The sequence below is a fragment of the Leguminivora glycinivorella genome, chromosome Z, assembly GCF_023078275.1.
Source record: "Leguminivora glycinivorella isolate SPB_JAAS2020 chromosome Z, LegGlyc_1.1, whole genome shotgun sequence".
Lineage (NCBI taxonomy): Eukaryota > Metazoa > Arthropoda > Insecta > Lepidoptera > Tortricidae > Leguminivora > Leguminivora glycinivorella.
Genome location: NC_062998.1, coordinates 41,097,386 through 41,124,772, shown reverse-complemented (window position 1 = coordinate 41,124,772; position 27,387 = coordinate 41,097,386). Strand labels below are relative to the sequence as shown.

The following is a 27,387-nucleotide window of genomic DNA, read 5'->3' as shown; positions in this document are numbered from 1 at the left end:
TCGATAAGTGTGCGGTCATCGGTCATGCATGTAAAGCGAGGGGAGGTTGTAAATTCAGAACATTTTCAACTTTCTGAGACGATGTCGTTCAGATCTATCTCTGAATCAGAAACCTATAAGTACCTTGGTATGTCACAGTCGTTGGGTATTGAGGATGTTGGCATTAGACGGTCGGTGAAGGAGCGCTTTTTCAGTCGGCTCACAAAAGTCCTTAACAGTCTTTTGTCAGGAGGCAACAAAGTGCGCGCCTTTAACGCCTGGGTAATGCCTCTACTCACATACTCCTTTGGCATACTACGGTGGACCCAGACTGAGCTGGACGCCCTGGATCGGAGGGTCCGTTCACTGCTTACCACACATCGTATGTTACACCCGCGCTCGTCTGTTATGAGATTGTACATCCCACGGAAGTGCGGAGGTCGAGGCTTCCTAAACGCCAAAGATCTCCACAACCGTGAGGTGTACAATCTCAGGAATTACTTCCTTAACAACGAGTGTGGGATGCATCGTGATGTGGTGGCAGTTGACGGAAACCTCACGCCGCTCTCCTTGGCGAAAGAGAACTGGCGCAAACCTGTGGTACTAAGTACTGCGGACCGCAAGGCGGTATGGGAGAGCAAGCAGCTACACGGGCGGTTCTACAAGGCCCTCACGGGACCCGATGTAGACCTGCTCGCATCGGTGAACTGGTTACGATTCGGGGACCTCTTCGGAGAAACCGAGGGTTTTGCCTGTGCAATTGCGGACGAAGTTATGATGACGAACAACTACCGGAAATATATCCTGAAGGACGGTACGGTCGACATTTGTCGGGCATGCCGCCGTCGCGGAGAGTCACTCAGGCATATCATTTCCGGTTGTTCTCATCTTGCTAACGGCGAGTACTTGCACAGACATAATCTCGTAGCCAGGATTATTCACCAGCAACTTGCTCTTCAATACGGCCTTGTGGACCGCGAAGTACCGTACTACAAGTACTTACCTGCGCCAGTTCTTGAAAATGGTCGTGCCACGCTCTATTGGGATCGATATATTATCACTGACAGGACTATTGTAGCCAATAAGCCTGACATTGTGATAATAGATCGACTGCAACGCCGGGCAGTGCTCGTTGACATCACCATCCCCCATGATGAGAATCTCGTGAAAGCCGAGAAGGACAAGTCCAGTAAGTACCTAGACTTGGCTCACGACTCTCACGAGATAACCGCCATGTGGGATGTTGATTCAACGATCATTGTTCCGATAGTCGTTTCAGCGAACGGTCTCATAGCGAAGAGTCTCGACCAACATCTTAAGAGACTCTCGCTAGGTGGCTGGATCAAGGGCCAGATGCAGAAGGCGGTGATCTTGGACACGGCGCGGATAGTCCGACGGTTCCTCTCTCTGCAGCCCTAACCACCGGCAGCTTGGGCCCTGCCCCGCTGCTGGCGAGAAAATAAATACTGGGAATAATAATTATTATTATTATTATTCAGAGCCTACTGTGTCCTACTGCTGGGCAAAGGCCTCCCCCCTCTTTTTCCAATCTTCTCTGTCTAGTGCTATTTCTGGCCATCCAATCAAAAATGAGTCCAGGTTATCCCGCCATCGCCGGTGTGGTCTGCCGGATCCCCGGTTTGATTCGTGGGGCTCCCACTCCGTGGTTATCTTGGCCCACAAGTCGTCCGGCATTCGGCAGACATGGCCAGCCCAGTCCCACTTCAACTTAGCCGCTTTCCGAGCTACGTCTATTATTTGAGTCTTAGAGCGCACCGTGGTGTTCCGGATCCTATCCCTTAATTTCACACCTAATATGCTGCGCTCCATAGCTCTCTGGCAAACCCCGAGTTTGGACTTCTGAGCTTTCATCAAAGACCAGGTTTGAGCACCGTAGGTGAGAACTGGAAGTACGCACATGTCCATGAGCCTACGTTTGAGTGACAGAGGTAGGTCTCCTTTCATTAGGTGTTTCATTGACCAATAGCTCTTCCAGGCGTTTTCAGTGCGTCTTTGAACTTCTTTGTCTTGTCGCGCCTGGAAAGAGACTATTTGGCCTAAGTAAAGGTATTCATGGACATATGCGATGTGTTCTCCATTTATCTCAATCCTACGATTTGTGCTGTTAGTCATGATCTTAGTCTTTGACATATTCATCTTCAGTCCAACCTCGAGGCTTGCGTTGCTAAGGTCTTCTAGCATGTGACGTAACTCGGATGAAGTTGAGGAAAACAAGACTATATCGTCGGCAAACCGGAGGTTGGTTAGCCTCCTTTCGCCGACAGATAAGCCCTTCTCCTCCCAACGCGGCATAAGTTTTTGGAAAACGTGCTCTAAAGTGCTGGTGAAAAGCTTCGGCGATAGCGGATCTCTCTGTTTAACTCCTCTTTGTATATCGAAAGGCGTGCCAGAAGACTGGAGCGTAATGGCGGCGGTACTATTTGAATAAATGGTTTCCAGAAGTTTTATATAATTTGGAGCTATTTTTTGTTGTCTTAGGGCTTTAACACTTTCGAAACCGGGCTCTACGCGGCGCTACGACATTTTCGCTACATACGGGGAAACCCATGTAATCGGCTACGCTTCTACGAGCGGTGTGCCCGACAGTCGGGTTCTTGGTAGCGAAAGTGTTAAATATGGAATGGTGCGATATACTGTCAAATGCCTTCGAAAAATCGACAAAGGCGAGGTAAAGGGGGAGTTTGTGGGAATAAATAATTATTCCATAAAAATCATCTTCCATACTCTAAGCTCGCGCACATTAGTTTACTTAATTTGCCGATAGATGTCGCTGTACATTGAACGCTCATTTCCTACATCGCGTTTTTCCTTATATAATGGGATAGAATGGGATGGGGGAATTTAGGATTAGGAGCATCCTGACGACCATATTGTAACGTAAACTATTGAAGTCTAATAGTCTTGATTTTCTTTCAACGTTGTTTAATAATAAAATTGTATATCGTCACTACTTTGAAAAAAACTTGTATCTGCTTCTGTCAATGAAAATAAAATTGTAATAAGGAAGGAATCCCTCTGTGGGATAAGTTCGCCTTTGTACTTCGCATCTCAATGTATGTTATTTTTAATGTGTTTTTGTACAATAAAGAGTTACTACTTACTACTAATAAGTATGTATGCAATGCATTTTTACTTACTGCGTTTTAACTTTTAGGAACAGAGATTTTTTCAAAGTAGTGACGATATTAAATATTACTTCTTATTTATGTGGATTGAGCTTTGTGGGATTTAGTTGTCTGTAGAGTTATATGAATAAAATTTGATGATTCAACTATTGAAAGTTTGTACGGAACCCTCGGTGGGCGAGTCCGACTCGCACTTGGCTGGTTTTTTTTTAATTATTAAATACTAGCTTTTTCCCGCGGCTTCGCTCGCGATAGGAAGGGACAAAAAGTAGCCTGTGTCACTCTCCATCCCTTCAACTATCTTCACTTAAAAATCACGTCAATTCGTCGCTCCGTTTTGCCGTGAAAGACGGACAAACAAACAGACACACACACTTTCCCGTTTATAATATTAGTATCAATGTATACTGGTTCCACTGCATTAGATATACTCGTAGGCATCTATTTATTTCGTAGGCATGATTTTCTCTTTAAGATTATCCATTGAAGTTATTTGTATTTGTAGATGTTATTATTAGTAAACTATTTTTGAAATATATCACAATGGAACAACCTTTTACACAAATGCCTCTGTTAAAGAGGATAGGGTGACTCTTTGTTACAAACTGTCACCTATCACTGTCCTGTCGAACACTGAAATGTTTTGTTTCAGAAATAATGGTGATATTTTTTAAAATACAAAAGCGTGATGAGAAACCAGCCGGACCTGACTTGATTTCACGGTTAGTACCTACAGTAACGCTGAATTATTTACGTATTCAGGCCCGACTTTACAACAATATCTTCCTTTAAATTGTAGCCTGAATATGTAAATTATGTTTGCCTTGAGAGCTTTGATTCTAAATTGATAAATGGGAGAAACCGAAACGTAGGTACGCCTTTTCATATTCATATTCAACAATTTATTTGTTTAAGAACTAACCTAACCACAAAATTATAACCCCCCTCTTTGTAAAGTGTTTTCCAAGGATTTCACAATTATTACATTCACGACAACTTGCCAAGAGCGTCAAGAGTTTCATCTACCTACCATAGAGTACAATCAAAAAATGCAAATCTTATTTTAATTGTGGTCGCGTATATTTTTCAGAAATTTAATATACTTTTTTCAAAATACTTTGCTCGGGAAACTTTTTATTAGGTATTTGTACGTTTGCAAGCAAATGTATGTATCGAAAAACTTTTATGTAATCAATATTTACACAACACAATACTCCATTGGTCTTTGTTCACCTCGATGCCACCAATCATCCCAACTCTGTGATCAATTATTACTGTAACCCGAAATTCTTTAATTTTTTGGAGTTAAAACGTTTTTTTTTTTAATAATATTTATCTCGCTAAAGTAACAATATTAGTTTAATTAGTAGTCTTCTTATTATTTTAAGGAAATGTTTGCAATACCCTATATACTTATCACGCTCCATGAGGAGCTATGTATTATATTATGTATTTTGTAACAACTTGTGTTTACAATGATGTATAAACGATTATGAATATGATAACATTGATGAATTTGATTTAGTTCCACGTTTTACATGTCATATTTTCGTCATGTTGGTGTGGTAATTTTTTTTTATGTTTCCCTCGGTGGCAAAATTTGTTCAATGTGTCTTGAAACCCTCGCAACGCTCAAGAATCACAATAATCTTTCGCTTGCTCGGTGAGATGGCAACCCGTATTCCACATACGTGTATACGTGCTAGGTATAAAATAGTTGATTAAAATTTCCATCGGTTATAAGTAATAAATTTAAAATGGCTAGCCGAACAAAAACGGCGACAATAAAAATAGAAAGCAGGCAGTTTCCCATTCTCGGATTACCCAATATTTTAGTTAAAAGATATTCTTTAGAATTTTAAAAACAAAACCCATTATAAGATTTATTTATGAGTTTACTGGAACAACAGAAAAACCGCTATCGCACAATACACAGTACGCCAAACCTATAACGTAATCATACTCTAATATGGTATATTATTCCATACAAAGTCTAAACTCTCCTTGTAAGGCATTTGACTGACCGTTTCCAGGACATCTGAAGAGTCCATGTGTAATCAGAGGCATTTGACCATGACCGTTTGGCAAAACTTATCGCAAATTGACATTCGTTGCAAAATATTTACTTGTGACAGCGTAGGGTAATTAAATGGCGCACTAGAAATTTGTTTGTTGATTTTATACTTTGTGTCCAAGATTTGTGTGAAATAATGTGTATGTCGTACTTTTTTTCTGTCAAGGATGACATTTTCACTTACATGTCCGGATACATTTTATTAAAAAGAAACCTGACCATTATGTTCTATTATTTTTTTATTACTTTAAAAAGCCATTTCCAGTTTGCTCACTGTCAACCTAACACGACCTAAACTGACCCTGTCACACACGAGTTTTCTGTTACAATACTAATAAAATTATTACATCATTAATGCCTTGTAATATTTAGTCAAACGTGGTTTTGCATGGTGTAATTTGTAGAAACATTTTTTGACAAAAAAATAGTTGACAAAATAATTTTGTCCAGTAATTAATTTGACAAAAATAAAGTTGAGCAAACTTTTCTTGTCCAACTGAAGCCTTGGGATTCTTGGGAATAAAACTGAAATTATCATTTGACAATTTTAAGTTAAATTTGGCAAAAAAATCTTCGGTAAATTAAATTAATCCCGTAGAAATGAAAATGCAAATGCCTAAATATTTTCGAAATTTGCGATGTGAAATTTTGACCAAACATGTTTTTGGGATATAAGTTTTGCCATTAAAAACGTTTGCGAAATAAAGTTTTGTCTAAATAAAATTTGACTAAGAAAATTGTGCAAATGATAATTTGACCAAACAAATTCATTGCTACCTTTGTCAAACAATACTTTGGGAAGTGAAACTATTGCCTTGGAAGGGATAAGGTCCCATAGAGAAAGCGTGGGCGCAATTGGATAATTGTAGCGACGAAATCCTTATATCATTGTTAATAAAGATGATATTAGCGTAACTAAAAATAAGTTGGGTTTGCAGGGACTCCAGTTAGAACGAAGGCCGGGAGTTGAGGATACTCTGATTTTAGACTCGAAGGGAGACCCAAGTCTTTCCAACTCTGTTACAATTTGTTACCTGATCATAACTATATAATTGTATTAATTGTTAAAGATTAATTTAGTAGTTATAGTATAAAATAAAGCCGGTGGTTCCGGATTCGGCGATAAACGAGCTAAGTACCTCTTTTATCCAAACGGCGTCTCCAGTTGTATTTTAAGTAACACAACATAAATATTGAATTATCTTTTGTCAAGTGCAAGGCAAGTTCAATTCTTGCTTTCTAATCTGGATTTACTGTTGGGATAGATCCTATAACCTTGTAACGGTTAATTAGTATTCTAAAGTAACTGCAAAATGTTTCTTCAGTTTCTTTCAGCTTTGTGTTACATATCTTTTATGATACTTTATTGATAAATGTTAGTGCGAGTTCAAGCCTCGCCTTTATGTTAAATATTATGATCTATAATATTGTTGAAACCAGGATTCGAGCTCCTGATATATTCTTATGTAGATCCTGAAAGCGATTGAAGTGAGACAGCTGATATTTTATTGTTACCTATATCCTACGGATTAACTAACATGTGCATTTACTATAACTCAAACTGTGTTTAGAGTAAACTGTCTTGGAAATTCTGTTATTATAATTCCTGACGAATTATTTTATTGTTGTTTTTATATAGAGCATATAGATGTTATGTAGACATTGTATGTAGACGTTACATTAATAAGGCGAAGTAAGGGTTTTAGCGGGTTTTCCTTTACTTCATGAGCCACTGATTTAATATATTGTCCCCGCAAAGGTATGGGCTATAGGTTGACTTGTATTGTATACACTTTTGGTTATTAATTTATATAAATATTTCAAGTGAAAAAGGCCTAAATTGTTTTCCTCACTTAAGTATTTCTGTAGTGTATTCAAGTTTGCATTCATAGATTATTGATTTCATTTTATATAACGAATGCCTTATAGATTTCTTTGATAGGAACGCCCATACCTTAATGAATTTGCGATAATATATTTTAATTTTATAAATCGCCATGTGCCTTTCCTTACAACTACCCCATATAGTAGCTCAGACTCCTTAGATTCATCTACATCCTAATCAATCTAATTTATTTAATTCTCTAAAACCTTCAGCATGCTATTTAAGGTCCGCCAATAGCATTACATCGGGGATCAATATTGGCACGTGCAAACAATAACTTTGGCCCCTTGTAAAACAAATAACTATTACCGGCGTAATTCTATAATACTGATTTCTTACAAGAATAGCAATACTGCAAAATTATGTTCTCATTGTAGTGCCTCTTACAGACATGGTCCTTTACCTTCAGCACCATGTCTTTAGTTTATTTAATGTCGTGGATGCTGTAGTGCGGTTCGCACATTTCCAGTTATTCGGTTTTTTTGTGGTCGTGACTAAAATTATATCTGTCCCCGTCATAAAGCAGAGCAAGGCCTTCTTTCAGGTTCTCAGTAAAAACATGATAGCCAAAAATTTGCTGTATTTTGGGAAAATGCCGTTTTGCGAGTTGTGAGTCAATTATTATGGGAAATTGGGTATTCTATGATAGAAATTTAGTCTTTTAAGATAAGAGCCGTCAGAGTATCGGTGGTTATGAGCTTCAGCCCATTTAGATTTGAACCATGTCTAATAAATATTTACCTAAGGTACAGCGGGGCAAATCTCGACTGGAAGGCTATTGTAACTAGTCCATTTTTTCTTTTATTATATTATGATGTTGAGTTCTACATGTATCCACTGAAAACTCTATGTAATAATGCAAACATTGTAAAACATGAAAAAAATGGACCAGTTACATTTGCCCCCCAGTCGAGATTTGCCACGCTGTACCTTATACTTAAATCAAGTTTGAGGCCCTTATACTTATTTCTGTAAAACTGGTTTTTCGTTAAAATAAAACACGTCACTTCTCTTGTATATTTATTTAAAAAAAGCTGACATATTGGTTCTTGAACAACCATGGTAACTTACCATAACGTTAATAATTAGTGAGTTCAAAAAATTCAAGCATAGAGCCTTCCCATAGATTAGATTAGATTAGATTTTTCTTTATTTCATAATAAAAATTACACTATAAATTCTGCTCGCGCGGACCCCGCCTCGGGGCGGAATTTGCCCGCCATGTCGCCGGACCCGGTGCCCGAACCCGACCTGGCACCGGATGCGCCGCGGGTTGATTCCGGTAACGACGGCGGGGACTTCGCGAGTCAGAGCGTGAGTGAGCCTGCTAATGAGCAACTGAGGAGGTCTTTGGAAGAGGCGATTACGCAGTATCGCTCCACAAACAATCCTAGGCCACGATTACCACGTCTGCCTATGAATAGACGCAATCTAGCGTTAATGGGAGCCTTAAACGCTTTACTAGAGCCATTTATACGGACTAGTAAAGATCTAGATGATACACACTCGATCATGTACTGCGGAGCCATCGCGGCGTGCCGTGTTGCTCGAGTCAAGTTTCCGGACGCTGACCGTGCAACTAGGACCGCCGGAGGTGTCCCTGCATGGCAAGTACGGATCGAGCGTCGTATCAACTCGTTTAGGACTCTCATTGCAAAGCTGATCTGCTTCAGAGGGGGTAATAATCGCCCTCGAGTAATGCGTTTTGTGAACCAGGCATTCGCGGGGACGGACATCAGGCCCCGCGACTATTTGGCCAATGTCACAGAGCGCATCGACTTCCTGAAGCAGAAAGTCTATGCATGGGCAAGCCGTATTCGCCGCTACAGAAAGCGTGTGGACCGATTCCAGCAGAATCGTCTTTTTCAAAGCGACCAAAGGAAAGTATACCGAAGGTGGGAGGAAACCGACCCTCGTGTGTCTGACGTGCAGCTGCCGGATGCTACTGCCATGTCTGATTTCTGGCGTAGCATCTGGTCGGTGCCCGTCGAACACACGGAGAGTGAGTGGATGACCGTTGTCGAACGCGAGTGCGAGAACATCGAACCTATGGGGGCTATCACCATCAGCCCCGACGACGTAAGTTGTGCTACCCGTACGACCCAGAACTGGAAAAGTCCTGGACCGGACGGATTGCACAACTTCTGGCTAAAATGGTTTCGATGCTCGCACTCGCGTTTGGCAACGCAATTTCAACAAGCCCTCGATCTTGGTTCTCTCCCACCTTCCCTAACAACTGGTGTTACTTTCCTGCTCTATAAGTCCGGTAGTACCACGGAAGCAAAAAACTACAGACCCATTACGTGCTTGCCTACACTTTACAAGCTCCTTACATCCATTTTGAGAGCAAAAATTAACGCGCATATTGTCGCTAACAACATTCTGGCTCCCGCTCAAAATGGATGTAGGGTTGGGTCCCGTGGTACTAAAGAGCTCCTCCTCATAGACATGACCATCTGCCAACAAGTTCGGCGGAACAAGGGAGCCATCTCGGCCGCTTGGATTGACTATAAGAAGGCCTATGATTCGGTGCCTCATTCATGGCTGGGAAGGGTATTGGAGCTGTATAAACTTGATGCAGCTTTAATATCCTTCCTGGCTGCATGTATGAGGCAGTGGATCACAGTCCTTCGTCAACCAGGAGGCAGGGATGGCCCCCCTGGCCCGCAGGACTTCATAAGGATTGAGCGAGGAATATTCCAGGGTGACAGTTTGAGTCCATTATGGTTCTGCCTAGCTCTGAATCCCCTCAGCACGCTGCTGAAGGATTCTGGGCTAGGTTGCCGGCTTCGGAGAGAGGGTGAAGTCATCTCTCACCTTCTGTACATGGACGATCTCAAACTATTTGCACCGAACACCCAAGACCTGATGGTGCTATTGAAAACCACAGAAGTTTTCAGTACCGCCATCAGAATGGAGTTTGGTGTCGATAAGTGTGCGGTCATGCATGTACAGCGGGGGAGGTTGTAAATTCAGAAAATTTACAACTTTCTGAGACGATGTCGTTCAGATCTATCTCTGAATCAGAAACCTATAAGTACCTTGGTATGTCACAGTCGTTGGGTATTGAGGATGTTGGCATTAGACGGTCGGTAAAGGAGCGCTTTTTCAGTCGGCTCACAAAAGTCCTTAACAGTCTTTTGTCAGGAGGCAACAAAGTGCGCGCCTTTAACGCCTGGGTAATGCCTCTACTCACATACTCCTTTGGCATACTACGGTGGACCCAGACTGAGCTGGACGCCCTGGATCGGAGGGTCCGTTCACTGCTTACCACACATCGTATGTTACACCCGCGCTCGTCTGTTATGAGATTGTACATCCCACGGAAGTGCGGAGGTCGAGGCTTCCTAAACGCCAAAGATCTCCACAACCGTGAGGTGTACAATCTCAGGAATTACTTCCTTAACAACGAGTGTGGGATGCATCGTGATGTGGTGGCAGTTGACGGAAACTTCACGCCGCTCTCCTTGGCGAAAGAGAACTGGCGCAAACCTGTGGTACTAAGTGCTGCGGACCGCAAGGCGGTATGGGAGAGCAAGCAGCTACACGGGCGGTTCTACAAGGCCCTCACGGGACCCGATGTAGACCTGCTCGCATCGGTGAACTGGTTACGATTCGGGGACCTCTTCGGAGAAACCGAGGGTTTTGCCTGTGCAATTGCGGACGAAGTTATGATGACGAACAACTACCGGAAATATATCCTGAAGGACGGTACGGTCGACATTTGTCGGGCATGCCGCCGTCCCGGAGAGTCACTCAGGCATATCATTTCCGGTTGTTCTCATCTTGCTAACGGCGAGTACTTGCACAGACATAATCTCGTAGCCAGGATTATTCACCAGCAACTTGCTCTTCAATACGGCCTTGTGGACCGCGAAGTACCGTACTACAAGTACTTGCCTGCGCCAGTTCTTGAAAATGGTCGTGCCACGCTCTATTGGGATCGATCTATTATCACTGACAGGACTATTTTAGCCAATAAGCCTGACATTGTGATAATAGATCGACCGCAACGCCGGGCCGTGCTCGTTGACATCACCATCCCCCATGATGAGAATCTCGTGAAAGCCGAGAAGGACAAGTCCAGTAAGTACCTAGACTTGGCTCACGAGATAACCGCCATGTGGGATGTTGATTCAACGATCATTGTTCCGATAGTCGTTTCAGCGAACGGTCTCATAAATAAAAATTACACTATAAATTTGTTACATGCCAAAGTTATGTTTATCTTCTCATCATGATCGTCAAAATTATATATTTTCAGCGAGCAATCTCAGCCGCTGGCTGTCCTCGCTCATTTCCGCGCTCCGTCACAGCACAGTATAAGGATAAATCAGTAGTTAATCTCCGGCAGCGGCGACGCGGTCGTTACTACTGCGCAAGGTCACGCAGGGTTGTACCTGTACCTGTGCTACTGTCCTACTCGTAGTAACTGTGTATGGCGCTATGCTAGTACCAACGCTCTTTCTACCTTTTTATCTAATAAAGATTCAAGTACGTGTTTGTTTCTTAAATACTGACGAAATCGTATTTACATAAAAGGTTTGAATAGATGTTTGCACAATATTTAAGTAGGTACCAAACTTTCGAGCTAGATAGATCGCAGCATCTACCTAAATGTCGTTACAGATAAATCCTTATTGATTTTAATGTGTCATTCTAGCTTTAAATCTCACTTTTACGCCATTTACGTAAGCAATAATGTACCTAACACTGCAAAAATATAACAACCACTTACTTTTCTGGGTGTCTAGGAATTCTAAAGAACATTCTGACATTTCCGCATTTTGAGAACTGTTCTCCATACACCCATAAACACTACAGTAACGAAAATATGTCTTCGGTGCTGACGTCATTTTCTCCGGAACTCAACACGTCAACACAGCGCGCGAACGCGGCCCCGACTGTCCAGCCCAATACTTACCAGTTTCGCATGTATTCGGTGCATATGGAGAGTAGTTTTCGACACACCGCGCGGAGTGAAGTTTGTTAGAAGAGTTATTACTGCTTTATACTGTGGTCACAGTCACAGCGGGCGAGGGCTGCTCTCTCCCTTCGATTACGCCAATCCTCTCTAGGAGTAGGACAGACAAAATCAGTTAGTTAGTGAGGTGCTCTGATTCGGTTTTAAGTGAAATGTAGAGAAATCATTGAGAAACATTAAACAAACGGTAGTGTTGTTAACAGGGATGTAACGGAGCTTTGCTTCTGCTTCCGTTTCTGCAGAACTTCCGTTTTGTTTTAGACATCCGCTTCTGTTCCGGTTCTGTTATTTTTCAAACGGAAGTTATAGCGGATGTCGGAACCTAGCGCGACGGTGAGACATGAGCGGCGCAAATCAAAGACCAACAGGTTTATACCTGTCATTCGCTCATCTCTCCGCTGCCACGTGCTGCGATACTAAACATTAATCGCTTCATTTCATTGCGCGCCAATATGTGTCCTGTCCACCTAGTTAGTAGCGAGTGAACAACTATTCAGTTGTTGTTTATTAAATACAGTTTACTTCTTTTACAATCACTCCATTTAATTTAAAAATTTAATTGTGTGCTAACAATTATACATATCACGTTTACCTACTGGTTAGTTTTGGATTATATTATACTACCTAACGAGTAAGTTTTCTTTTCGTTTCTAAAACCTTTTACGGCATAATAAAGGTTTAAAAAGATTCTTATGTGATTTTAGTGAGTAAACAACTAAACATCTTAAAGTTCAAGGTGATTTAAATATTTGGATTGTAATGAATGATATAGGTACTTAAGATGGTATACTTACTGATATAATCAGGTAACTTTTCTTTTCGTTTTTAAAACCTAAGTGGGCCTAAAGGCTGATTTACAAACTGCTGATTACAGGCTGAACAGTAAACACCTAAAAGTTATAGGTAGTTGTTAACACTACCATAATTTTATTACGTCTGCTGCTACTAACAACTCTGTCCATTTAATATGCATGCACCCTCATTAAATTGATAGTTAGCTGCTCGTGTTGTGTGACGTGGACTGACTCTCCGCCTACAACTTTGCAGATTTTGTATTTAATCATAATTAGACTTGGGACTTTGGGATGCCCGCTATGGTTATAAGTTATAACATCCATGGAGTGGCCATTGTGTTAAAATATTTTTTTCGAAGTCAAAGTCAAACTACATATTAACTTGTAGGTATGTATATTATAGTGAAACTACATATAACTCACTAAGGAATACGTATAATTTAAAACACTTTAAAAAAAGTCACAGCTTCATAATTTAAACCACTTTAAAATTAAACGACACAACATAAAGCACAATGTTGACCATTTGTGAATTGTTTTCTGAACAAGACTTGTGGCTCGATTTTGATTTAGTGACATTATATTTGTAGTATGCTGACCAAATGATTAACTGTCTCATTTTTTTCAGATTAGTTTCAAAAACGGCTGATCATTTAATTAACTTTTCTCAAACATGGTATGAAATATTGATGTTGTGTTCCTTATATAAGTAATTGGCCGCGAAGTATGACGTTTCAGGTGCGGCTAAGAGAAGTGGTCGATAATGGAATTTCATACAAGCATTGCAGGCCTGGGCCGGCAATTTCCTCTTTTTAGGGTTCCGTACCAAAAAGGTACAAAAGGTAAAAGTGTAAAAAAATACCGTTCGACCTCCTTATTTCCGAAGTTTACCGACGAAAAATGTAGAAAATTTTACGAAACATTAGTTTTGTGCTAAATATTACAGGGGAAATAAAATCATGTCTGTAGTTTGCAAACTTTTTTTTTATTAACAAAAAACTTTCAGTTTTTAACTTTCAATTTACCCACCTTTGCGGATGTATATCGTTATTGAAATTAATACGAGATATTACGTAAAATATCTTCTTTCAAATAAAATAAAAACTGTCAAAATCAGTTAACATTATAAAGAATTATCCCTGAAACACCAACATACTATACAGTATACAGCCGGCGTATCATGCTTCCAATTTTATCACTTATCCACGTGGATAAAGCATCCGTCACGCTTTGGCAAGTATGTCAGTGTGAGAGTGACAGTTGTCTTATCCGCGTGGATAAGTGATAAAATTGGAAGCATGATAGACCGGCAGGTCTCACAAATTAGTTAGCAAATTCACTAAGAGATGGCGCTGTACACAATAATACACATCATTCGTACATACTGTATACAGTCTTTAGAGTTATCTGAGAAACTTGAGATTATTTTAGTTATTGAAAGTTTGTACGGAACCCTCGGTGGGCGAGTCTGACTCGCACTTGGCCGGTTTTTTGAATTTCCAGCCACCGACATTAAATTAGTGACATAATATCTAGGTATTTAGCCATTTAAAAAAAACTATGCCATTTATACGTGCGGGACGTTAGTAACTTATTATTAATCTGTGGTGCGGGGCCTAATACAAGTTCGACAGACTCTAATTCTATTCTCTCTATCCCTTTCACATCGTCATATAAAAGAAAGAGACAAAACTATTTAAATGTCGTTCAACTATATTAACGGTTTAATAGACCTTGATTGAACCGATCATCACACAGAACGCGCCAGTCCAAACCGCATATGAATTGTGAATTTATAAATTTACAAAAATAAACATTTTTTTTAAATAAGTGCGAATTTCATAAGAATTTATTTAGGTACTTTAAGTATTTTATTGTTGAAACTAAATTAATGAAATACGGAGATAACCGCGCAAAATAAATTATTTTGCTTTTCAATGATGTCCAATATTGTTGACCAATATTTGCATCCGCAATTCGGACCGTTTCTCACGGCGTTATTTTTTTTCTCAAAAAAAAAGTTGAATGTCGGACTGTCAATTACAATTGGATATTTTCAAATTAATTTTCTCTCTTTAAATGTAAAGTTTTCTGCGTTGTTTATTTGTGTTTAATTGCGCCATTTAGACTTTATTATACGCAATACCTTAAGATTAAGTGTTAATTAATAAGAGGCGAAGAGGGATTACACTTTTCAAGGTACAAATTTCCTTCTAACATGCTGTCACTGCTGAGGTGAAAAGTTGTTTATGCGACATGAAATGAAAGTTTTCTTTTCTTGTTGCACAAATAACTATTTAGGTTTTGTTTTTTTTTTTTTTTTTTTTTTTGTATGTCTTTCCCATCACGGAACAATGGTGTTCCGGACCTTTGAGAGACGTGCGCGGGGCCGATGCCAACGCGTAGAGGCCCTTTTGACACTTTACTGAAATGTAAGGGGTACACCAAGCGGATGTTGCCCTTGCCCGTATCACGCAGAGGCAACACCCGCCAGGGTGTAAGGACTATTTGAGAGTTAATGGAATCTAAAATGAACTGGGCTATTGGATGAAAGTGATGAACTAAATACTGGGCTATGGGATAAAAGATCCGGACCTGCCTAATAAAACGGTACCTATCCAATTTTATTTCTGGCAGACGGTGACTCGTCCCCACAAGATGGGCCCCCACAAAAAGCGACTTCCAAGATGGTTCAAGGGTAACACCGGTGTTAGAACTCAAGGGTGTCGAGAGGTGTACACTGCTTTCTGCCCAGTGGCCGTTAAGCCACTGTACCAACTCGCGTCTTACGCAAATTTTCACTTCCACCTCTGGGGCATGTTAGCCCTAACGACTCCACTCTGGACGGCAAGCCAAGGCAAGCCAGAGGTAGAGTTCTGTCCCACCCACCCGCCTTATTTTTTTAATTGTTTTGTACGGGGTTTGATTATTAATATGACGCACCGTTTAGGAGATACAGCTATTCAAAGCTTTTATTTTCAGTTGACTTTTATTTATTTCCTACCATGTTTGAGAAAAGCACTAGGCATACATACCTCTGCGGGAAATATGGAGTTGCCCGCCTCAGATCTATCGTCTATATGACTTCGACCGGCAACCTCTTTTGTCCCGGCCTCTGTAGTAATGTACTAGTACAATCGAGTTCATAAATATGTGTACAGTTTTTCACCTTAACTCGTCGCAATAAGATGACAAAATGTACACATATTTATGAACTCGACTGTACTTGTTTTCAGAGTTCACTTCCGTGATGTGCTTCATACCGGGTTAGGTATGACTGACGCATACATGATGGAACGCGTCATGGTAGCGCTGGACCGGGGCACATCACCTTTCGTCACAATGGCCACCTTCGCTAAGGCGATGTCTCTTTACCTGCGAGGATCCCTGGAAGAGCGTATCACATACGCATTCACGGTAATAATGTACCTTAAATTCGACATGGTGGTGGCCTTCAGATTATCCAATATACGAAATAGCTAGGACTTAATGCCTCTTTCTCGTCGATTCATCCCGTTCCAACTTCCGTGTCGACAAATATCTTCTATCAAACGGTGGTTTACATTTCTTTGGGCCTCTATCCATGTCCATACGTGACTCAGAATTTCTCGGCGTACTTCCGTGTAGAGTCATAGTTTCCGTACCATGGACACGGGCATGGCACCTTGTTTGAAAACCTTGACCCGGTTAAAGTACTTGCGATTATAGTACCTAAGTAGACGTGCCTCTGGACAGAAGAAGTCCCTAAACTTACAATAACGTATATCTATAATGGCCAAGAGACACTCAGTTTATTTTAAAAACATAGCTTACACAGCATATTATTTTAGTAAGAATAAGTAATAAATAATAATATACTATTACTTCTCGGTAGTGTTACGACTTGTTGGGTGAAGGACACTTACGAAGAGAAACAATGTACCAACTCATGAAAAAAAGCCTGGCAAAAGCATCCCGAGACGACGACGTCGAAGAGGCAGTTAAGGTAGGTTTTGTTATATCGAATAAAAATCACTAGCTAGGACAAGAAGTGGTTCAGAAAAAAACTAGCCGATCATTTTAACCCTTAAATGCATGACCTTGAGAAAGATTTATTCAAATTTTGACATACTGTCAATAGAGTCAAAAATATATGACGCATATATACATCTCTATATTCAATTATTCACTATGCATTTAAGGGTTAATGCGCATACGAAAGAAATTTCGCATAAGGAATAAGGATATTTCCAATTCCAATCCGCAGAAATTTATTAGAGTTCAAACCTCACCATCGACAGCATAATCGTCTAAGGCAGGGTATAAAAACTAAGAGTAAGTGTTTACCTAATATTTTTACATCACATTTAACGTTGAAAAAACCGGAAAAAATCATATGTTTCTTCCGAAGTATGAAATTTTCGTTTTTTTCGGGTTTTTTAAGAGAAAAACGAATAAATTATTAAAATTAGTATTCTTTTAATCACTCTCACTCTGATTATATACTGATGGTCAACTGACCTTGGCAGTAAAAAAGGCGGCATATTTGAAAAATATAGGGCTCACCGGCGAATTGTCTTCATAAAACGCGTGCCTTCTTGCCGTTTGATTCGGTCAAGTTGTGTTCGAATGTATGGGAAATTTAAAAAAAAAAAACCAGCAAAATTTTAATGTAGTATAGTACCTTAAGGTAAGGTGCTTTGCGCATACTAGCGTCCCCTACCGTTCCCCTGACGCAACACCCCCTTTTAGCACGAAATAGGTCCCGGTTTACGGTTTTACTTCATTTTTGAGAAAAGTATCATGGTGACGAAAAAAGTGTCTATAAAAGAATTAATTCTTATTAAATTTTAAACAAAAAAGGTTTTATGGATTTTTTGTAGCACTTACCATATTCCTGCATTAGCTTGTTGAAGTTCGATATAACTCAGTAATTAATGAAATAGTAATTATGTTTGTTAGTGGTTTAATTGACAACATTTCATATTTTTGAGTACTACTTTTTATTGTTTGGTTTGAAAGAACTCAATACTAAAGATACACATATTTTTTTATTTTTCCAAAAACTGCTATTTTAATGAGAAAATCCCTTCTTATTACTACTTCGAGCAGAAAGAGCGTAAGTTACAAACGTCAAGACATAGCTTCGTGACGTCACATGTGTTGTTTCATACACCTAAGGAAACGACAAAATCATTTCTAAAAAAAAAGTTTTAACAGTCTGCTCAAACAGTCCGGTATGAATGACTACGAACCATAGACTAAGCCATGAAAATTTTAATATCTTTGCTACGAACTGTGATAAGTGTCACTGTCAAACTCAAGTGACATCCCAACAGGAAGATTTTTTGGTATAGTGGCAGCTCTAAATCAGCTATTTGACGTCACTTCCCCTTTAAACTATTTTTAGGATTTTTTATACTAAAAATACGGAAAAAAAATAAAAAAAATTATTTATGTGATCTACAAGCGTATATCTCGAAATGGTTTTCGATTTAGGGACATTGAAAATTTTGAAACGTTGTCAATTTCAGAATTTTGTCAAAGTTTATCAAACTACTAGTTTTTGCCCTTCTGAAGTATCTTTTTAACAAGTTTAAAGCATGTAGCTTGAAATAAAACTTATTCCCCATACAAATTTCAACCAGCCTCAATTTAACTCTCTTAAAGGATAAAAATTAATAAATGGAGAAATTAGTTTATAGTCTTTATACGAAGTTTCAAGCTCATATTCTCAAAATAAAGGTAGATCCTCATACGAATTTTGGACACCCATTTCACCCCCTTAGGGGATGAATATTAAAAATTCCTTCCTTAGAGTCACTCAGGACTTTGTCGTTTATATACAGGGTGGAAAAATCGAATGCCACATGGATGGCAACTAACTTAAATATTGTAAATAGCACATTTTGTGTAAGGGAGACTTTCCTTGGTTTTTAAAAACAATAAATACTGCATTTAAGGATTTATGAAAAATTGCTTGCCTCAGTCGGGACTCGAACCGGTCAAATGTGACAAAAAATAATGTGCTGTATTTTATGATGCAGATTGAAAGGGTTAGGTACTGATAAGGTTAATTTTTCTCTAAATAACAAATACTATCAGAATAACGGAAGGCCATGAAAATTAACAATTACCTTTTAAATTTGATTTCACCCGTCACGTGAATTAAGACGTAATCCTTGGAATACAAGGAAAATAAAGACGTTTAAATGACATGATAATGATGAGCTACACTTATGTTTACTTATCACTTTAGTTGCGATTACTAATGCCACTTTAGTAACCTACCTACTTCCTTTGATAGGAAAATTGCATCAATTATTCTCTAGTCATAGGTAGATTTTTAAAAATGGAACATTTTAACTAACCGTTTTTGTTTTTTAAGTGCAATCTTTTTAATTTAAAACAAATAATGCCCGACTTGTTGAACGCATTCGCAGCCATGAAAATTGTAAACGAAAAATTAAAACACACAAAATAAAACAATATTCATTTAATAACCTTACTAAAACCTTGCTAACTAAAGTAGTAGTTGTTCAAAATGAGCCCCGTTTCGGCGTCTGCATAAATATAATCTTTTGAGGAATTGACTTTTCGTAGCTCGTTGCAGTGAATTGAGGTGAATATTAGTAATAGCTGCATGGACTTCGGTTTTCAATTCGCATACGTTTTCGTAAGTTCTTTTATAAATAACATCCTTCACGTATCCCCAGTGGGGATGGGCGGCGGGAAAATACCCGGGGTAGATATCGGGTATTTACCGGGTATTTACCCAATCTACCCGATATTTACCTTTTCTACCCTAATGGGTGGGTATAAATAAATATTGTAATAAAATGGGTCATAAATTGAATTTAATCGTGAAAAAATGTTTTCTTGGTATTGTATAATATATTTATATTTTATTAATATAGTTCTATAAACATATATCGAAGTATTCGTATTGAATAAGGAATTTGTTAAATATCATTGACATGCTTGTGTGTTTGTTACCAACGGCTGAACCGATGGGGATGAAATTTTGTGTGCTTATTATAGTTCCTCTCAAGTAACAATTTCTGGTCCTATAGTGGTCGAGGACACCAAATTAAATCACACTAAATGGTCCTATAAATAGTCTATATTGGTACTGTAGAGCCGATTTGGCGCAATTATGCAGCCATTTAGTGATATAATTAGGCCTATAGCAGTATGATCCGTGACGTTTAAGGTCTATAATGGTGATGTAATGATGACTATTGTGCTAATTTGTTGACATAGAGGACACAGTAACGCTATTATAGTATCAATTTATATTATAGTAGCATTTGAGATTCCGTTATAGAGGTTATTTTGTTCTATAATAGCAGTTGCCGTCCCTTTTAATGCGAAATTTCTAAAATAATTTAATGTGTGTAATATTTAACAAAAACTGTTCTAAACGAGGAACTTAATGAAAAGTGGCATGTGAACTTGTGAACTTTAGTGTCAATTAACATAATTTGGATTTCGTATACTTCCATCATTACCGCAAAAAGGTATGCGATGGAAATTTTACCGTTAAAAGAATATTAGTTTAATGGAGTATTTTAAATGCGCCCTCGATTTACACATGTTTTGAATAAAATAAATAAATATAATTTAATACAATAAAATTATTGGCACCATAGTTTCTACTATGGATCCAAGAAGTAAAACATACGCTTTTATAGTTCGACTATATCACTTATCATACGCATTCACTGCCATAAGCCCGCCATCGTGGATTCAATTAGGGTTGCATGAGAATTTAACTATGATCCAGTTTAACTTATAAGTTCTTTATATAGAAAACAATACTTGTTTTCAATGTTTTACTATAGAAAGATCTTTTAAACAGTATTAATAAATGTTGTTTTCTTTTTAGTATGACAAATCTAAACTACAATTGGTCGCTATGTGTATTTTTAAAGTTAATTTCTAGAAAAACACTGTACGTAACCAGATACCGCATCTTTGGCCTGATTTCATAATTACGATGTATAAACACCATAAAGCAGCCTTTTAAGGTCAAAATTATCATTTAAAAGTAATCGTTTTCTACTCTTATATATCTGATTTGGTTTATAAAACATATAGTAAACTCAGCTATAACGCTATTGTGTTTTAAAATAGATACCGAAACCATTATTCAACAGGTCTGTGATATAAAAGAGTCTTTGTGGCGTATACGGCGATGAAATATAAAAGGCATTGGAAAATGACTATAACCTTTTCAAAGCTAATGAAATAAAACTATGGAAACGGATTAAATCGCGTATAATGAATTTAAAATACATCCCATTTTAAATTCATTATACGCGATTTAATCCGTTTCCATAGTTTTATTTCATGAGTATAACTATCGCGGTAACCTTTTCAAAGCTATATAAACGTATCCTGAAAACTTCATTATACAGCAAAATAGCTCTATAATGGTATTCATATCACTACTACAGTGTTAAATACTATAGCAGTGTTTTCCAAAGCCACTATATCCCAAAATAGTGGTATAGTTAGGTTTTAAATCTCTTAAAACACAACTACTAAAAATACTATAAGCGGCTTGTTGGGAACCTTAATAGCGCAAATTGATAGCATAACAGTGATTTCTAACACTTATACAATAATATTGTTCTTTAGTAGGTTATTTGATCCTGTTATAGACCAGGCCTATAGCGGCTCTATAAAATGGTGATATAAACGTTTACATCACTTCCTAATAACACCTTTTAGCTGTATAACTCAACAACTATAGCGGCTTGTCGGGAACCTTAATAGCGCAAATTGATTGCATAGCAGTGATTCCTAACACTATTATACAATAATATAGACCTATAGTAGTCATATTTGATCCTGTTTATAGACCAGGCCTATAGCGGCTCTATAAAATGGTGATATAAACGTTTACATCACTTCCTAATAACAAATTTTAGCGGTATAAGCTTATAGAGCTAAAAGGTGTTACTGGAGGCTTTTATACGACAGGCGGTCACGACGAAAACCTTTATACGACATCTATAGTAGCTTTTAGCGTCGAAAACAAGAATTATAACACTAAAATGTTACTTGGGATATATGGGCATTATTACAGTCCGAATTCAAAGCAAGTGTTAATTAAAATCACACATGGACATGGCGCTTGTTTAGCTAAGTACAAACTAAAGCATTGATGTATCATTAGTACTAGATACACAGTCAGGCGAAAAAAATGGCTACAGTCAAACTCTAGATCTTACGAAAAAGTACAGAGTCGGTGACTTAGTCATTCGCCGACCGGCGTCGAATGACAATGTCGTCGTGCTCGGTTAAGAATTGTAAAAATAGCACAAAAAAACACAAGAAAGACAGTGGGATGAGTTTTTTTACGTAAGTAATTCAAATGTATTGACAAATTATGTATAAACTCGATGCAATTTCGTGTTTTAGAATAAATTTAATTAATTGCAAAAATAAAGGATTTTCATGGAACAAAAAGGTACGGAGTCGCTATTATTTTATTTACATCTACTTACATGCGTTTTCTTATACATGTGCCTATTGACGAAAAAGTAGGTAGGCAGTGTACAGTAGCCATCAGATATATGGCAACGAACGAGATGTTCAAAAATATCTGAACATACACTCACACGTTTTCTGATATCTTTGAGTAACTCGTACGTTGCGATATATCTGACTGTATATTTTTAAAATACGTGTAGCAAACTTGAAATGGCAGATTTCATTACTTTGTCTCTTATGTACTTTAATAACGTCATATTTTAATTCAAGATTCCCTCGGGATCCCAAGGTGGTGACAACACCGTCGACATTACTAATTAAAACTTAACCAAATATACTCAAAATAAACTAAGAAATGCCATCAGCATCCTCGGTTAAGTGGCTCTAATATAGGCCTATATTAGAATTAAGTTTTTAGTTTCATTTATACTATTACTCTGTATCTATTTTGTCAGAAGGTATTAGTTTCAAGACTCATGTCTACTTGCTATCCCGAATCCCTTCATTATCGTAATTGGAAGAAAGTATACCTACCAGTGCACAAATTACTTATTCACATCACCTTCCGTCCTTAAATGGACTTTTTCTTCCCCGCTAGGAGAGATCAAAGTGGTACTTTTCTTCCCTGCTAGGAGGGATCAAAGTGGCACTTTTCTGTTCAAGGACATTTATTTGCCGGTATAAAATATATTTCTTTGATAAACTTGTTGATTTGTTGAGTTATTATCTCATCATCCCCCTAGCGTTTTCCCGGCCTATGCCTCGGCTCAGGGAGAGCCTAGGGGTCCGCTTTGCTGAGTTATTATCTAATAGTATTAAATAAATTTGTTTCATCTCTATGTTCCTTCATTTTTCTCTTGGGTTGTGTGAAAAGCAGTATGTGTCACACGGTAGCAAAATTAGACATAGACATAGACATTTTATTAATAATATTATAAATATTACACGTTCATCAATAAAATTATGTAACAGCAATTAAATTAAGATTATTACAATTTCAGTCTAGTTATAATTTCGAATATTTAATTGAAAGATGCATTCATTGATTATATTAATTATTTTCACCTTGGGCGTTAACACTTGAATCCCTCATTAAGCTCAGGATTCCATTTTAGAATCTTGAGATAAAGCCTGGTGACAGATAGAGGCAGACGGACGGCTAGACGGAAAGTCTTAGTAATAGGGTACCGTTTTTACCCATTGGGTACGAAACCATAAAAAAAGATTATATTTACAATGAAAACCTAGGTATACTGCCAATTTGGCAAACAAGTGAATTTGTTTATTATAATAGATGTCTTAAGTCAAACCTTGTATATAAAATGTAAAAAGTGTAAATAAACTTATTTTGTTATACGAGGTTTTTTATTACTCAACGTGCCTAATATTATTTATGCGACTCCATGCATCCGATATTCTGATGACTTGTAGTTTTGACATTGATTGTTTTTCTAATGACGTTTCAGTAGTTGCCAGTATCGCGGTGATCGGACGAAAACGGTTTATATGTTACTTATTTGAAAACTCGTATCGAACGGTTCACGAATTTGATTCTTACGGCTTACATAACAAATTCGGTTTTCAAAAAACAGATATATTTTGATTTTAGGTTTAAGTTAGCGTTATTTGCACCTATCTGAATAAAGGGTTAAGAATTTCACCACCCCCTTTCTTCCCGTGGGTGTCGTAGAAGGCGACTGTGGGATTGGGTTAAATTGTGGCGTAGGCGAGAAGCTGGCAACCTGTCACTGCAATGTCACAGTTTCGTTTTCTTTCAACCCCTTATTTGCCAAGAGTGGCACTGAAGCTTTAGTAGTTTCATGTGCTCTGCCTACCCCTTTATGGGATAAAGGCGTGATTGTATGTATGTATGTATGTATGTATGTCATTTGAGGCCATTTTTTTCGACTTTTTTGATCGGGACTGTGTGTCTATAGATATTTAGTTTAAGAATGTGGTAAATTACACATGATATATTGGCATATTTGGAATTTCTGTTAACATTTTAATATTAGTTAGTCAAATATATATATATTCATTATAGTAGAAAAATATATTTCAGTCATGTAAATTAAGTATGTCCCGTGTGGTGACGGGTTAAGAATTTCACCACCCCCTTTCTTCCCGTGGGTGTCGTAGAAGTCGACTGTGGGATATGGGTTAAATTGTGGCGTATGTATGTAAATTAAGAATAATCTTTAATTTCATAGATTATTTTTTATACCCGCTCATTTGGGTAGATACGGGTAAATACCGGGTAGATTGGGTAGATATGGGTATTTTCCCGGTATTTACCCGTCAGCGCCCATCTCTAATCCCCACAAAAAGTAGTCCAATGGTGTTAGATCCGGAGATCTGGCCGGCCATTTAATATTCCCTTTTGTACCGATCCATGTCTGGAAATGGTTATTTAGATATGTAGTCGATAACCTGCTGTTATGTGCTGGTGCACCGTCTTGTTGGAAAATAAAAGTGTCGTGTTCTTCGGGTAGATAATTTAATGCATTTCGCAATAGGTCCAGGATTTCGAGGTATTTTACTGTATTCAGGTGTCCTTCAAATATGTGAACCATAACAACCCTGTTTTTCATTATCCCGCACCAAACGTTAAAAGAGAATCTCATCTGATTATTAGTTTCATGTGTACGCATCGGGTTTATACGGGACCAATAATGGTTATTGTGACGATTGTACATACCATTATTACTAAAGTTACTTTCATCTGACCATATTATGTAATCCAAAAAATTTTCGTCTTGAGCCAATTTTGCCTGGATATCTTGACAGAATTAAAGCCTACGGTCAGTGTCTCCCGGAAGCAATTTTTGCACCAAACGACCTTCACGGTAACATTTATACTTGTATTTTTTGAGCACGCTTAGCACACGAGTATGATTAGTACCAAGTATTTCAGCGGCTTTTCTGCTCGATGCTTTCGGGTAGACTTCAAAATAAGTTAAGACACTTAAATCAAAATCGGAATAACCAATCGGCTGTTATAGTCGTCGAAGGCGGCTCTCAAGTCTTCCATGGCGTTTTAAGTTTTTAACCATGCGTTGCAAGACGAACCTGGATGGTATTTGCCTGTTTGGATATTGTTCCGCGTACCACTGGAGTGCTCGTGTTACATTTTTTGCATTAAGAAAGTACGTTTCTAATAAATCGAACTGTTCTTGATAATCGTCAGCCATTTATAATGTAAAAAACAGCACTTGCAAGTCACAATTTCAATTTATCTACGTAAAATAGTAGCTCTAATATTTGAAAATGGAATAAACACAATTAGAAAAAAAAAAGAAAAGAATGCGTTCAACAAGTCGGGCATTATTTGTTTTAAATTAAAAAGATTGCACTTAAAAAACAAAAACGGTTCGTTAAAATGTTCCATTTTTAAAAATTTACCTATCCTAGCTACTATGATGACTAGAGAATAATTGATGCAATTTTCCTATCAAAGGAAGTAGGTAGGTTACTAAAGTGGCATTAGTAATCGCAACTAAAGTGATAAGTAAACATAAGTGTAGCTCATCATTATCATGTCATTTAAACGTCTTTATTTACCTTGTATTCCAAGGATTACGTCTTAATTCACGTGACGGGTGAAATCAAATTTAAAAGGTTATTGTTAATTTTCATGGCTTTCCGTTATTCTGATTGTATTTGTTATTTAGAGAAAAATGAACCATATCAGTAACCCTTTCAATCTGCATCATAAAATACAGTACATTATTTTTTGTCACATTTGACCGGTTCGAGTCCCGACTGAGGCAAGCGATTTTTCATAAATCCTTAAATGAAGTATTTATTGTTTTTAAAAACATAGGAAAGTCTCCCTTACACAAAATGTGTTATTTACAATATTTAAGGTAGTTGCCATCCATGTGGCATTCGATTTTTCCACCCTGTATATAGATGACATGAAAATAGTACATGATATCAAAAAATATTATATGACCTTTCTTATTGGGAATTTGAGCATTATTTCTTTCATTAACAACTTTTTTCTTAAATGTATACTTTCCCCAAAAATTAAAAAATACTGAATTTTGGGACATATTTTAGGGTGAAAGGGGGGGTTGCGTCAGGTGGGGGGAGGGGACGCTAGTGTGCGCAAAGCACCTTACACTTTTTATTTGGATTTAATTATTTTTCAAAAAACACAGTTTGACCGAATCACGTTGGCGGAATCATCGTCGAGCCTTAACACTTAAAACTGTATTGAAAATGTAAGGGCAAACTATTAATTCCCATAGAAAATTTGGTTTCGCGCCATATTTTAGTGCCAAGATTTGGCTGACCGTCTGTAGGTACTTCAGCCATTTCTGCTTCCATGTCGTCTGTGCAGCGCGTTTGTACTTAGGTGCAAATTCGCCCGAATAAAGATTAATTTTATAAAGTCCCTATGGCAATAATCGATTTCTATCTCTGGTATGTGTCCGTCCAAACAATGACTAATTTCTTTCATAATGATCGTTTTTCTTGAAAAATAAGAGCCGAAAGTTTCGCGGTTTTTTTCTATAAATTTCTGAAAAAAATCAAAGGAAATGGAAAAATACGGGATTTTTCGGCTTTTTTCATCGCTCATTCAATGCAACGGGAAGCACTACAATAAACATTTCGTCGGGCCACAATAAATGTTTTGCACGACGGGCATGGGCCTGATATATTTGAATAATAATAATAATTTATACATCCCATTATTGTTTACAAGAAAAGCCATCATTTTGAACATTCTAACTTTGATTGTAGGTAACACTGAATTCAAAATAAATCTTACCTTCTTTCCGCAATGCCTTTCTTGGCATCCAGTGCCCACAATGATGGCAATGCTTCCCGAATGCGTGATAGTCAATCTGAATGTTGAAACTCAGTCAGAAACTGAAAACTAATAAAAATTAGTGTATATACATCTCTCTCTCTCTCTCTCTCTCTCTCTCTCTTCGCTTGCCCATTATGGGCACTCCTGTCCGTTTTGTAGCTTACTAAGAGATCCTACAGTACAGCGGGGTACGTAGCCAAATGCACAAACGCTTACGATGGTATCA

The 27,387-nt window shown here is 38.1% G+C and overlaps 1 protein-coding gene across 1 annotated transcript in view; it reads left to right on the top strand.

Moving 5' to 3' along the window:
* Positions 1 to 27,387, top strand: part of LOC125241343 (EF-hand calcium-binding domain-containing protein 1-like) — a 59,111-nt gene that overhangs the window by 6,027 nt on the left and 25,697 nt on the right. Inside the window, exons 2-4 of the mRNA XM_048149764.1 lie at positions 3,778 to 3,847; positions 16,099 to 16,279; positions 16,737 to 16,847. Of these exons, the coding sequence (XP_048005721.1) occupies positions 3,778 to 3,847; positions 16,099 to 16,279; positions 16,737 to 16,847 (362 nt within the window). The remainder of the gene's footprint in view (positions 1 to 3,777; positions 3,848 to 16,098; positions 16,280 to 16,736; positions 16,848 to 27,387) is intronic.